Source organism: Coregonus lavaretus (genome assembly GCF_964263955.1).
Source record: "Coregonus lavaretus genome assembly, chromosome: 34".
Lineage (NCBI taxonomy): Eukaryota > Metazoa > Chordata > Actinopteri > Salmoniformes > Salmonidae > Coregonus > Coregonus lavaretus.
The window spans coordinates 21,387,891-21,402,754 of NC_140021.1; the positions used below are offsets into that span (position 1 = coordinate 21,387,891).

A 14,864-nucleotide genomic window follows, 5' to 3' on the forward strand; every position below is an offset into this window, starting at 1 on the left:
AAAAGCTCAACTGTAGCACATAAATACCATGCACGCAACACAAAGCATCGTGGGTAGAGAGGTAGCTAGAGACAAGAGGAATTTCTGAGGAATGACCTCTTGTACAGAAGGAGATAAAATGAGACCAAGAAGAGATCTGTTTTCTGATTATCTCTTCAGGGGAGACTGGACCTTTCCTTTATTCCATCTAGACACCCACACAAAAACACACTATGGCCGCTAGTTTGCCCTTCCCTGTCCCTCTTTTCTCAGTGGCTGAATGAAACTATAAAAGGTATGGAGCCGGGATGGAGGAGGTGGTTGTGATAACATGTAATTATGGTACACAGAGAGAACGTAGCGGAGACAGACAGACATGCTCTCCTGTTACCCACTAGCCTAGCGTTCCATCTCTCCCACTCCCTTTGTCCTTTGATCCTGTATTGAGATAGCCCTGCAGTCCTAGCGAGCGGCTAGCGCTGTCCTCTCCTCTCCTCACACAGGCATTGGGAGCAAAGCCACACAATCGGAAAGGATTATTATTTTTTTATTATACATTTTTGTCTGAAAATATTTTATTTTGGCCAAATTCTACACTTGTCTAACATCATATGTGATAACAGTGACAGAAAGTGGCAACCAAACAGAAAACTCCTCTCAGACAGAGCTACAGTCTGGAAGCCATATCGAGCTGTTCTTTCTTTAAATTGTATATCCACTGTGAACTCAGCAGCAGACTGTAGTCCACTTAAGGGCTGTCGAAGTCTTCTTTCCATGGAGTAGCCGGTTGTCTGGTTCACTATACTCTACACACACCTGTGGGCCCCTGAACCTCCCTCCGTCCCCCAACTCAGCTGACCCCAGGATCAGACTTTAAGTGGAGGCCAACAGAGTTCTGGAGGACCACATCCATGGGAATGATATTTTAGAGAAGTTAAAATCGCTCTCTGGTCTCTCCTGGTTTTCCAAAGGAAAAGTTAATGGCCAGACCCGCTGTTTTGAAAACCAGCAGCTTTCAGAGCAGCACTAAATGTCAACTCGCATCACAGTCAAACCGAACCTGTGTTCCTGCCTTGCCTTGACCCTGGGCTCCCGAGTGGCGCAGCGGTCTAAGGCACTGCATCTCACTACAGACCCTGGTTCGATTCCAGGCTGTATCACAACCGGCCGTGATTGGGAGTCCCATAGGGCGGCGCACAATTGGCCCAGCGTCATCCGGGTTTGGCCAGGGTAGGCCGTCATTGTAAATAAGAATTTGTTCTTAACTGACTTGCCCAGTTAAATAAAAAATGTAATTCTTCCCATCAGCCTGCCCTCTACCCCTCCCCCCCAAAAAGCCAAGACATAAGCCACTCTCCTCTCATTTCCAAAGTGTGTCAGACAGATTGAAGTGGTCCTGATGGTCCTGAATTAGGGGCCCGGTGAGATACCTGCAGATGACTAAATAACAGGGAAAAAAACGTTTGCCACATTCACTTAAGCTGTGTGGGCTGTTACACTTGTATACAGAGCTCTATCTAGCTAGCCACGGATGGTGATGGCTCTGCCTCAATCAGCCTGCGCCCATGGAAAGGTTGGTTGTCAGAATAACATGGACATGACGTTAACCGCTGCACAGTTCTACAACTAATGGTTGTAATGATAACATGAGTTAACAATGCTTTAGTCTTCTCTGATGGTGTGCCGTTCATCAGACGTAACTGCTAATGGTCTCTCTCGAGTTAGAATACCAGTAAATTGTTTTTATGCAGTTTTTGGTATTTGTCCTGCCAAGTGTCAAGCAGTGTTAATAAATCATACTTGTCTGGCCATGATGCTGTGTAGAATGACGAATGTGTGAAATCTGCTCACTTCCCTCATCAGCTGAAAGCCTTTTCTCCACAGAGCCATGAGTAAATGTTTTGACTTGTTGGTATAAAACATAAAACTGGCAAATGTATGTGTGTGTGTATGCAGCCCCCCTTGCCTCTCATCGCTGAGACTGTAATTTTCTCTAAGCACTTCTCATATGTCACACAGACGTGTAATGAGGGGGCTGGTGTGTGTGTGTGTGCGCGTGTGTGTGTGTGTGCGCGTGTGTGTGTGTGTGCATGTTTATTCAGTCCCATGCTGGTGATTGAGGCCTTTCTATGATGTTTATACTCACTCAGCCTAAATGTTACAGCAACAACAGATTCAGCACACACACACACACACACACACACACACCCACACACACACACACACACTGAGGGATACAGAAGTGTGAAGTCAACGACAGAAAGAGAATAAGAAGCTGAGAGAGAGAAAAGAGGAGTGGTGTGTATTGTCCAGGCTTTGGTCTATCAGCAGCCCATTGAATGAATGACAGCAATTTTGAGGTGGTCTCCCTCTCAGGGCCATAAAGCACCTCCTCAAAGCACCAGCTGGATCACAGAGCTTCTCCATCACAAACCATAACAAAGCACAAAGGAACACACAAACCATAAAACAAGACACTCAAAAGTATCCCTTTCTTGATCCTCTTCTATCTTATTTTCTTCCTCTCTCTCTCTCTTCCTCTTTCTTTTTCTTTAATCTTTCTTTATCTCTCCTTCTTTCTCAGTTGCAAAAGAGATGTCAAAGTTTAATAAAGGATACATCCATTCAAAATCTCTATTTTCCTCTCCTCTTCTCAGGTCCGGAATGTTCCAGGAACTTCACATCTAACAGCGGGGTGATAAGGTCACCTGGTTTCCCAGAGAAGTATCCCAACAACCTGGACTGCACCTTCATGATCTTCTCCCCCAAGATGTCCGAGATCACCCTGGAGTTCGAGAGCTTCGAGCTGGAGCCTGACACCACTCCTCCCACCGGGGTCTTCTGTCGATACGATAGGCTAGAGATCTGGGACGGCTTCCCTGGAGGTGAGCTACAGTCATATATCTGGTTAGATATAGTATCTTTGTTAGCGTTAGTATTATACACTATGGTAATATAAACACACTGAATAGGGTAATGAATGTGGACTGGACACACAACCTAGTTATCATGGCTAAATGCCAAACATGTCCTAGTTCTGATACTCTACTGTACTCCCTTTCTTCCCGTACAGTCACCTATTGTGTTGGGGGAGTTGTTTATGTTTGTCAGTTGGGAGAAGGCCATGGTATGTAGACAGGGATGGTACTCCACCCCACTGTTGATCGGTCAGGAGTGGACTTTCTCTGTCCAGATACAACTTAAACCCTTTGTCTAGGTTGGGATTTAGTTGTTGTTTCTTATTGAATTTAAAATGGCTTTGAACAGTGCCAGACTTGCCTCAGGAATGATATAGGTCTATAATTTCTCCAAAAAGAACAGTGTTGATTAAACCGGCTGTGAAGACCTTGAGGGCTCAGTCTATGTCACATTATTATCACTTTTATTTTAATCACTCTGTGAATTGCATCAAGAAAACTGACATCTTTGATAAACAATGGGGAAGTTTGCCATGAAACTACCCTCTCTCAGGAACTAAAGTTTAACTTTTATTTAACACTCAGAATAAGGGTTTCTCATTCCTATATGAGCGCAAATAATGTTTCCATTAATAACAAAGAAAATAAATAGCCACCCACAGCAGTGTCTGCGCTCTTGTCTTTTGGGGGTCTAAAAATTTGAAAATAACAAAATAACACTTCTCACATCCAGAGTAATTGGGTGTGTGAGACAGCAGGTCCTGGAACATGGGAGGGGTGGTAGAGGCAGAAGGCCATGGGGGAGACAGGGGAGACATAGGGGGAGGCTGGGGGCCATGCTGTGTGTCAGGCCCTGTCTGAGGGCTGGGTACAGTACCTGTGGTGCCTTTTGGATCAGTAGTGCATTAGCACGGAAGGCTGGAGGCGCACTCCTCCCCCCTCCCTCTATCTCCCCTCCCCTTCTCTCCCCCCCACCCCCCCTCCATCTCCCCTCCTCCCTCCCCCCCCTCTCTCCTCCCCCCTCCCTCCATCTCCCCTCCTCCCCCCCCCCTCTCCATCTCCCTTCCTCTCTCCTCCCCCAAGATCATAGAGACATGCAGAGACACAGAGTTCACAGCAGAGCATTTAACATTTCTATAGTGCTGTTGAGTCATGCAGATAATCTAGGAGAGTCATGCCCCCCCCCCCACCACACACACACACACACACACACACACACACCTCCTTCCTGTGTTATGATGATGAATCTGAGCCATCAGACTCCTGCCCTAGCTCCCTTTCATCTGTGTGCCTGGTTGTAAGGCCTGGTTGTACATGGCATGTCAGAGTGAGGGGAGGTGTTAGGTTAAGAGGGGAGCAGGGTAGCAGCCTGGCCTTCACTCGCCACTGATCACAGGCTTACTAATCAGAGATAAGCACCAGGCCTCCAGACCTGCTTAACATCTAGACAGAGGAACACACAGACAGGCACGTAAGCATGCACACACACGCACACGCACGCACACACACACACAAACACACACACACAATGTGGCACAAACTCATTTAGAGTGCTCAGTAGAACGTGTGCTGGTTTGACTTTTATTGCATTTTTCTTTTGACATTCTCTTATTCCCTTGTTTTTCCATCTCTCTGTTTCTTTGGTCTTTCTTTCCTCCTTTTCTTGTTCTTAGTGGCTTTTGAGAAGTCTCTCCACCGTGGCCAGACCATCACTCGCATTAAAAAAGGCCCAGGAATTTATGACTGGTGCAAAACAAACAGAAACCTCGACCTTGTTTCGTCTTAACAAGGAGTCCCTCTTCCTCTCTCCCTCTCTCTATCTCTTTGTGTTTTTTGGGCATGTTGGTGTCGAATGTTAGGCCTTTTTCCCATGCCTCTTTATGAGGTTACTTAGTGAAAACCCTCTCAGGTCTAACACAAATACAGCCCCAGGTCTTAGGTCCTCCTCAGACCTTCATCAACACACTAGTTATCTCACCTCTGTGGGTTTACTGTGTATGAACACCAATGTGACAGACCTACAGCGAGCAAATACTGACTTAACTCCTAACTTTACACACACTCCCACCTTACATTTAACATTTAACATTTTAGTCATTTAGCAGACGCTCTTATCCAGAGCGACTTACAGTAGTGAGTGCATACATTTTCATACTTTTTTTCAGTTGTAACCTTGGTGACTGACTATCTCTATCTCCCCCTCTCTCTCCCTTTCTCTCTCTTTCTCTCTCTCTCCAGTTGGTCCGTACATTGGGCGGTACTGTGGTCAGAACACCCCTGGTCGTATCATCTCTTACACAGGCATCCTGGCCCTGATAATCAACACAGACAGTGCCATCGCCAAGGAGGGCTTCTCTGCCAACTTCACCGTGTTGGAACGGACCATGCCAGAAGGTAAGTGACTTTCTATCATCAATGGTCTGATTACAATGTGTATTCAGCGTGATGCATTATTTTAATTGTCTACTAGGATAAAATGTAAAAAAAATCTAAATACAGCAGGTGTTAAAGTGACCATTCCTTCATATAAGTGATAAAGCTACAATCCCTATACATACTGAAACTACCATACTCCCTACAGGGGTGGTCCCTGTCCCACTGCTACACACATTTAGTTTAATGTGGGACCAAAGTGAGTTAATAAATCAACAGCTCTCAGTCTTTTCATTAAGGGGATGTGATACAAGGCATGGGCCATCTCCCCCAGTTTACGAGGCCTGACTTTAACACAGTGGGGCTGGGGGCCAGAGGCAGAGACACTGGGGGGCGGACAGACAGCCCCACCAGCCCCTCCAGACAGTGTCCCAGCCACTAACACAGCATCATCTTCATCCTGGGGCCTGGCACCCATGACCCCAATTTGAGAAATGCTCCGACTAAACATTTCACAACACAACCACCGCGAAGCCCATAAATCTTTCCACAAGCCACCCCTCCAGTCACCCCCCCCCCCCACCGTCAGGTTGTTATGGCGATGACTGGTGTTAAAAAAACACTAATCATCCCAGATGGTGCTAGGTCCCCCGTGGGGAGTAGTGATATGCATGTGTGCTAAGGTCCCTAGATAGACTCACACAGAGCCTGAGCACAGCCACATACAGCAATGACTGCCTGTGTCACTAGTCCCTATAGTCCCTACAGCTCAGCACCATGGCAACATAAACATAACATGGGTTCAGACTGAACACTAATCCAACAGTATTACATTTATTAGATCGGGACAGATACAATCAAAACACTAATCCACCAACATAAACTCATCAAGTCACTGCATTATTTGACATCTGTCCTACTTACCTAATTATGCAGTTGGCAGCTTACGACCTTTGCTGAATGAATCCTCATATCAGAGAGAAGATAGATCAAGTCTCTGGCAGTTTTTATCCATACTCTAGTAGGTATGTATTAATACGCCCTTTGATGTATAATATTTAGGTTTTCCTTTTTCCATATTATAAGACTTGTACACTTCAGTTGAGAGGGGGTTATATAGGGGGGATAAGGTGTTGCTTTGATGGTGATGAAGCAGGCTTGTCTTCTCTCCCTGACAGCCCAGATTTAGGCTGCATAGGGATCTGGTCAAAAGTAGTGCACTATAAATGGAATAGGGTGCCATTTAGAACACTTCCCTACTATCTCCCTGATCACCCTGCGCCACATTTCACAGAATGGGCTGCTGCTTAAAATGCAGGCTGATAGCTGATAGCAGCACACATGATCACATTTACGTCAGTGCTGAAAACTAGAGACTCTTTGTTACAGTCAGAGCGCAGATAGAAGATCAACTGGGTCTGGTTGATGTTTATGGAGAGATTCAGATTCCTCCTCTAAGAGTTTAAGAAGAAGAAGAAGAAGAAGAAGAAGAAGAAGAAGAAGAAGAAGAAGAAGAAGAAGGGGGTCTTTGAGAGAGAAGAAAAGAGTGGAGGGAGTTTTTTAAATATATTTATTTTTCCCTCTTGTCTTTCCATCTCTCTCTCTCAATTCAATTCAAGGGGCTTTATTGGCATGGGAAACATATGTTTACATTGCCAAAGCAAGTGAAATGGAGAAACAAAAGTGAAATAAACAATAAAAAGTATATTTCTCTCTCTCCCGCTCTCTGCAGTATTGAGTAGGGTGTAGTGTGTGCGGCAGTCAGGGATTGTCTATGAGCTAAAACAGATGGTCTCTCCATCTGCCTGATGCCTTTCAGACCTGTGTCTCTGAGATGCTGAACAGCGCTGGTATACGCAATACGCAACTGTGTGTGCCTGCCTTAATGTGTGTGTGTGTGTGTGTGCACGTGCATGCGGGTGGGTGACTAGAGACAGCAAGGTCAGACTGGGGCCAGGGTCCGACCTCTGGGGGTCATAGGGTCAGCGTCCAGACAACTCTGCTACATATGGGGCTCTGGGGAATGACGGAGTATGGCGGAAGAAGAGCTCACCTCTTGACCTGGCCGGTGGTTGTATACTTACACACACACACACACACACACACACACACACACACACACACACACACACACACACACACACACACACACACACACACACACACACACACACTGGCTGACCCTGGACGGCAGCACCATGTCAACACAAACAAGGAGATGCCCTCTATCCTGGGTGGTACAGGGCATTTTGGGAGATTTACGGCCCAGAACACTGACACTAAATGTGCCTTAACACCCCGAGGGACAACAATAAGAAATGTGCACCATGTGCAAAACACATAAACTGCCTACAGGGAGCTTTGAAGGAGAGATGAACCAGCACCAGAGAAAAACTACTGGCTCAACTCTAATGCATAATAGTTTCTCTTTTCCATACAAGTTTACAGCGAACTTAGCCCTACACTGAATGTTTTATGACTAAAGCTTTATGTCTTCAGGTAGCACCACACTTCCACTGTGCTTGCCTTCCTTTTAAAGCCTCTGCGTGTGGTGGGGGGAGAGAGGGAGCGGAAGCAAGGATCCGCTGAGGCAGCACTGACGTGGCTCTTTATTCCGGCCACCAGAGTGCCAGACCCTGCCACTGAGTGTCCCTCTCCCCAGGGACCAGCTCTGTTTTGTGTGCTCTGGCCTGGAACGCCTGGATGGTGCTTTCAGCTCTAAATTTAGACAATCTCTCTCTCCCCTTCTCTCCCACCCCTTCTCCCCCCTTCTCTCTACATCTCTCTCTCTCCTCTCTCTCTCTCTCTCTCTCTCTCTCTCTCTCGCTCTCTCTCTCTCCTCTCTCTCATCTCTCTCTCTCTCTCTCTCTCTCTCTCTCTCTCTCTCTCTCTCTCTCTCTCTCTCTATCAGACTTTGACTGTACAGACCCATTGGGTATGGAGTCAGGGGAGATAGCATCAGAGCAGATCGTAGCTTCGTCCCAGTACACCCTGGCTGGTCCCCGGAGCGAGCCAGACTCAACTACTATGAGAACGCATGGACACCAGGAGAGGACAACAACAAAGAGTGGATACAGGTACGGTCTGCACCATAAGCACAAAGAGTGGATACAGGTACGGTCTGCACCATAAGCACAAAGAGTGGATACAGGTACGGTCTGCACCATAAGAACAAAGAGTGGATACAGGTACGGTCTGCACCATAAGCACAAAGAGTGGATACAGGTACGGTCTGCACCATAAGCACAAAGAGTGGATACAGGTACGGTCTGCACCATAAGAACAAAGAGTGGATACAGGTACGGTCTGCACCATAAGCACAAAGTAAAATATAATATATGCCATTTCGCAGATGCTTTTATCTAAAGCGTGCATCCATATTTGTATGGATGGCCTCAGTCGGAAACAAACCCACAATCTTGCGTTGCTAGCGCCATGCTGTACCAACTGGGCCACGCAGGACCACCATGTGTCCCAAACACATCATAGAGTTTCTCAAAGGTGGCTAATGTCTCATCATAAATAAGTGAAGAGAAAGGGTGTGTTTATAGCAGTAAAAATAGTTCATTACCATATAAGTAATATGGTAGCTGTAACTTTTCCAACGTCATCCACCCAAAGCTGCTTGAAGACAAAACAAACACAGGCTTTTTGCAAGTGTTGTTGAAGCTGAATCACCGGCTGAACCAGTGTGTCCAAAATGGCACCCTATTCCCTATGTAGTGCACTACTTTTGACCAAGTCAAAAGTAGTGCACTCTGTAGGGTCATAAGTAGTGCCCTGGGCATTTGTGACTCAGATCCAGTCTGATCCAGAGTGGTGACTATAGTATAGTTGACTCTCCTTCCTGGTCCAATCCCAGAAGTCTGTCTGCTGACTGTGTGCTCTGAGGACGCCCCTGTGGCATGCTGGGAAAATCTTTAAAGGTGATCCAGAAATCGTATGATTTAATTTATGCTTCCTGTGAAACTCCAGCCTAGCTGTGGATTCCAGACTCTCCACAAAGTCTCTCTCTCTCTCTCTCTCTCTCTCTCTCTCTCTCTCTCTCTCTCTCTCTCTCTCTCTCTCTCTCTCTCTCTCTCTCTTACCCCCCCCCCCAAGTGGTTCTCTTCCTCTCCTACCTGAAAACCACTGTCATCCTGTCATCCACTGTGGTTACTGCCCCAGGGGACATATTCACCCCTTCCACCAACACACTCATTGTTATCATAGGGCTTTACTGTACTGTACTGCATGTGTTCTGGGATCTGCATTATCATTCACAGACAGAGAACTTTATATGAAAAGACTGAAGCTCTGTCTCTGATCCCAAAGGCACAGCTATGTCACATACCCTGGAGCCTGTTATTGGTTCCCCCACTGACCCAACCATACACTACATTACCTATACAAGTTCTGAACATGTTTGATTTAGTAACCCAAAGGCATCCAGGTATTTATTTCTTTATTATTATAGTCTGTCACCGTGTCGCTGAAAAGTTTAAAGTTTGGCCCGACTGTACGTATGTAGTCCTCAGGGGGCTTTATAATAGTCATTCTGTGTGGCTCAGTTGGTAGAGCATGGTGCTTGCAATGCCAAGGTTGTGGGTTTGATTCCCACGGGGGTTCAGTATGAAAAAGTACCTAAGTGTATGCACTCACTACTGGATAAGAGTGTCTGCTAAGTGATTTAAATGTAAAGCTGGCTTGGAGACAGAGATTTGTTTGGTGGAGGTCCATAAACAAGTTTTTCTTATTGCTATGAAAATATTGTCCTGAGGGCCCCTGTTGCTCCTTCCAGACTAATTGAATCAGAGGAGGGGGAGTGTGTTTGTGTCTGTGGAGGGGGCCCTTCGCTCTGTGCTCTGTGGGTGAGTGGGAGGAGAGCCCTGGGCCTGGCAGGGGCCCATTGTACTGGAGAGAAACCGATGAGTGTGTCCAAATGGCAGCCTATTCCCTATTCAGTATTGCGCTACTTTTGACCAGGGCCCATAGTGCTCTGGCAAAGAGTAGTGTACTATATAGGGAATAGGCTGCCATTTGGGACGCATACACACTCCCATCCCAGACTACTTCATGAAGCAGTTCCTTTAGGGGCCTTTAGGGAGCGGGGACGGACGGTTAAAGTTGTGTAATGTTGATTGTCTCTCAGAGGGGAAATTCCACAGTTAAGCCCTAAGATGTTGCATCTATTGGGACAGAGAGGAGGTCAATGATCGACAGAACACACGTTCATACTGGAGATAGGCACAAATTCATTGTCATGGGTCCTATCATGTCTGGACATAACCTGTGAGTTTGACCAGAGAGCTATGAACATAGAGATCCTATGGCTTAGTTTCATCAACAATCAAGATGCAATAATGATTGATAAGTGGAAGGATAAGCAGTTTAGAAGAAATACTGTAGATACTATGGTCTTGTCCTTTCCCAGTGTTGCTAGATTCAGCCTATGTGTCCTGAGAGACTTAATTCAGTGGAAATCTGACTCAAATACCTATTTTTGTTAATGAGGACTTAATGAAACCAGCCCTTTAAAACCAAGTGGGCCGTTCTGCTCTGTACTGTTCTGTTCTTCACTGCTTTCTTAGTTCCCACCATATTTATGACTTAGACTTTCTCTCCTAATGAAACTCTAAATGTTCTCTCTCCCGCTGTGCTGATGCCAGAGCAATAGAACAACGACTCTGCAACTGTTCAGAATCCTCAATAGAGTATTGATTAGTCTGAGGTTTTTCATTTGTTTATTGAAGATGCACTATGCAGAAATCGCCCGCCATTTTCTAGTAGCAAAAATTCAAATATTTCGCCAAAACAAGCAAGTATAGTGTAGAGAATCATTGTACCATCTAAACCGCTGTGACATATATTATCCATAACCAAAAATATTGTATGTTTGGCTGCTTGAAGCTGGTGTACAAAACTGAAAGTAAAAGACGCAAAAACAAAACTTAAGAAAGGGAAGCATAGAAATAGCGCACATAGAACAGATCTACCACTTCTTAGACTTGCTTTCAATGAGAATGACAGATCTATAACTCACTTTTCTATGTGAATTTGGTGGGGTTGCCCAAAAAGTTACATATTGCAGCTTTAATTGTATTTAGCAGTAAAATACAACTAGATAAAAAGGGGATATTCTCTGTTGGGTGCTCCAATTCCAGATGACAGAGAAGTGGATGCCTGGCACGTCTGTTTCTACGGTAACGAATAGTGAATTCCGTTTTGGTATGGTGTGTAATTTATAATTTCTTGAAATCTTTGCTGCTGCACTTATGCCCTCCCTGAGCTCATGAAGAGAGAGAAGTTTCATTATAACAAGTGTTATTAAAAGAATGGAATTCTTCATGTCTCTTTCATTAAGCTTGTCTGAGGGAGGGAGCAGCAGCAACAACAATCTCTCCCCATCGTTAATGGCAGGCGCACTCACGGCACCACGGCACAAATCATCTCACACGCCTGTTAGATTGATATCAATTCATTATTCATTTCATTAATTCTCTGAATGCAATTTGCACCAGACGGTTTTATTAGCTATTCATGACAGGCGGTGGGGTTTGAGGGGTTGATATCTCAGACATTTTTATTCTCTGCCTATAGTTTATTCAGATTAGATATATCTAGGGGTGGATAGCATAGGTTTGTCATCTATTTTAATGCTGCCTCTCATGTTAATGTATTGAGATGGGGAGCAGGGCAACATGCTGGAGTTTCTCTTTCTGTTAATTAGGCTGGTGGGGTTTCTTATGGCTTAGCATGGAGCTCTGGTGGGTTAGCTATTCATCACACTCTATTGTCCCAGAGGAACAACCTCTGATGTGTGAGTGTGTGTGTGTGCATGCACGCGTGTGTGCCTATATGTGTGTGGATAGATGGACAGGCAACCTTTGAGGCTTCTCACATCCACCAGGAAATGTTTTTATAATCCTCAGATAGCTATTCCCCATTCCTTTCCCATATCTGCCACATCAAGAAGGAGATATAGTGAATATCTACCTTTGTGAATCCTCCATCTGTTTGAAGGCTTGGCCCCATAAGGGGAATAGTATGGATGTATGTAGCAGAAGGTTGCTGTGATGATGAATGAACTCACCTTTAGCCAGATAGTGTATTTATGGGTTGGGCTTGGTTCCAGTAGGAAGACCTGAATGGTGCGTGACGGGCCTGATTCCAATAGGAATATTTGAATGGTGCGTGACGGGCCTGATTCCAATAGGAAGATTTGAATGGTGCGTGACGGGCCTGATTCCAATAGGAAGATTTGAATGGTGCGTGACGGGCCTGATTCCAATAGGAAGATTTGAATGGTGTGTGACGGGCCTGATTCCAATAGGAAGATTTGAACGGTGTGTGACGGGCTTGGTTCCAAAAGGAAGACCTGAATGGTGCGTGACGGGCCTAGTTCCAATAGTATACCTGAATGGTTCATGACGGGCCTGGTTTCAATAGGAAGAGCTGAATGGTGCATGACTGGAATGATTCCAATAGGAAGACCTGAATTGTGCGTGACGGGCCTGGTTCCAATAGGAATACCTGAATGGTGCATGACGTACTAGGAGGAAATACCTTCATCTGTACAATACATTTGGCCCTCTGACTGAGGGAGGACAGCTATATTTTTGGAGGACAGTCACGCTATCTCCGACCTGAAAATAGAGGCGGAGGGAAGATTTCCCGGTCCCCCTGGGACACTGACGACACACATGCACACACACATACACACACATACACATAGACACACACATACACATAGACAAAAACACACACACTTTGACACTGACGCCATGAGGAATGGGCTCTGTCAGGAAAGGAGATAGTGGGAGAGAGGTTCGCCCTAGGCCTGAGTGATGCGATAAAAGCAAGATGGCATCACAGAGTCTAACATGTTGCCTCAGACAGCAGCCATTGATCACACACACACACACCATGAATAAAACATGCTGTCCCTGAGAGAGAAAGTCAACTGTCAATACCTGAAAGCATTTCTATCGCCTATCACATAAGGATAAGATACAGGTTATCCATAGTATTGTTTTTTACTGATGAGCTTAATGGTAAATGTTCTCCATATCTGTATGATTTATTATAGACATTATTATCCTTCTTGGATCATTAATGCATTATTGGTATTTACAGCATTATCTGTTTTATCTTACACATATCTCGCCGATAACCCAAATGATTTAATCATAAGTAAAGTTATGGAGACACAAAGAGAGCGTCCCTCTCTCTAAGCACCCTGGGAAAGGATGTTGACTTTAATCCAGCTTGTTAGGAGAAAACTAGTTGATGAAAGAGCAGAAAATTAAAAACAATGTTTTCATAAAGCTGCCCTAATCTCACTCATTTGGCTTTGGCCCAGTAAAGTAAAGTCACCAAGTGCAACAGGAAGTCATTATACGTTAACATATGGCTGTATGGAGGAAGACACCTAGCACACATGCACACAGTGGTGGAAAAAGTACTCAATAGTCATACTTGAGTAAAAGTAAAGATACCTTAATAAAAAATTACTCAAGCAAAGGTGAAAGTCACCCAGTAAAATACTACTTGAGTAAAAGTCTAAAAGTATTTGTTTTTAAATATAGTTAAGTATCAAAAGTAAATATAATTGCTAATATATACTTAAGTATCAAAAGTAAAAGTATAAATTATTTCAAATTCCTTATATTAAGCAAACCAGAAGGCACGATTTTCTTGTTTTTTTATTTATTTACAGATAGCCAGTCCGCCAGATCAGTAAAATACAGATACCCCCCAAAAAACTACTTAAGTAGTACTTTAAAGTATTTTTACTTAAGTACTTTACACCACTGCATGCACACATGCACGCACGTACACACACACACACACACACACACACTAGCCTCCACTATTTTACAAAGAAAAACAGGTTGAATTCCACTGTTCCAACCATCAGCCATCAAACAAACACTAATTACTGACTTCCCTGATGAAAACATTGTCTGCTTCCCAAATGGGAGGGGAACAGGGAGGGAGAAAGAGAGAAAAAAAGAGAGAGAGGGGAGGAAGAGAGGGAGAGAGGCAGTGCAGGGCTAAGGTCTGATGTCAGACGCTAAAACAACTTGCTCAGCCATATCCTGTTTTCCTATGGACCCACACGTCCCCGTTCAGTGGTCAGCAGCCGTCCAAATGTGTTTTCAATTATCCATGGTCAGTGGGATGAAGGGTAGAAATGTTCAGCACTCTCGGGGTATGTCCCAAATGTCACCCTATTCCCTACATAGTGCACTACTTTTGACCAGGGCCCTATGTGGGAATAGGGTGCCATTTGGGACACACAAACTTCTCTCCATTGTCTTTGTCAATGAGAGCTCTTCAAGCTGCTGGGTCTGTCTTGTCGTCATGCCAAAGGATGAGTAATTAGAATAATGGGCTTGTAATTAACATCAGCTTCTCTCTGTTGATGAAGTCTGGCTAAAGGAAAGTGGAAGGAGGCTGGTATTTGGCTGCCCTGTCAGATCTACTATACGGTTTAAGCTCCCGACTCCGGACGACACATGCCCACTGGCAACGGGGGTTTGAGCCCTGTCTCGGCCACTCTGTCAATGTCAATCTACACTGTCTCCCTATCTACCTTCATACTGTACTGTC

At 45.0% G+C, this 14,864-nt stretch overlaps 1 protein-coding gene across 1 annotated transcript in view; it reads left to right on the plus strand.

Annotated features, from left to right (window-relative positions):
• LOC311108871 (neuropilin-1a-like) overlaps positions 1–14,864 on the plus strand; it is a 70,338-nt gene that overhangs the window by 30,518 nt on the left and 24,956 nt on the right. Inside the window, 4 exon segments of the mRNA XM_084151649.1 lie at positions 2,637–2,864; positions 5,136–5,291; positions 8,182–8,256; positions 8,259–8,347. Of these exon segments, the coding sequence (XP_084007775.1) occupies positions 2,637–2,864; positions 5,136–5,291; positions 8,182–8,256; positions 8,259–8,347 (548 nt within the window).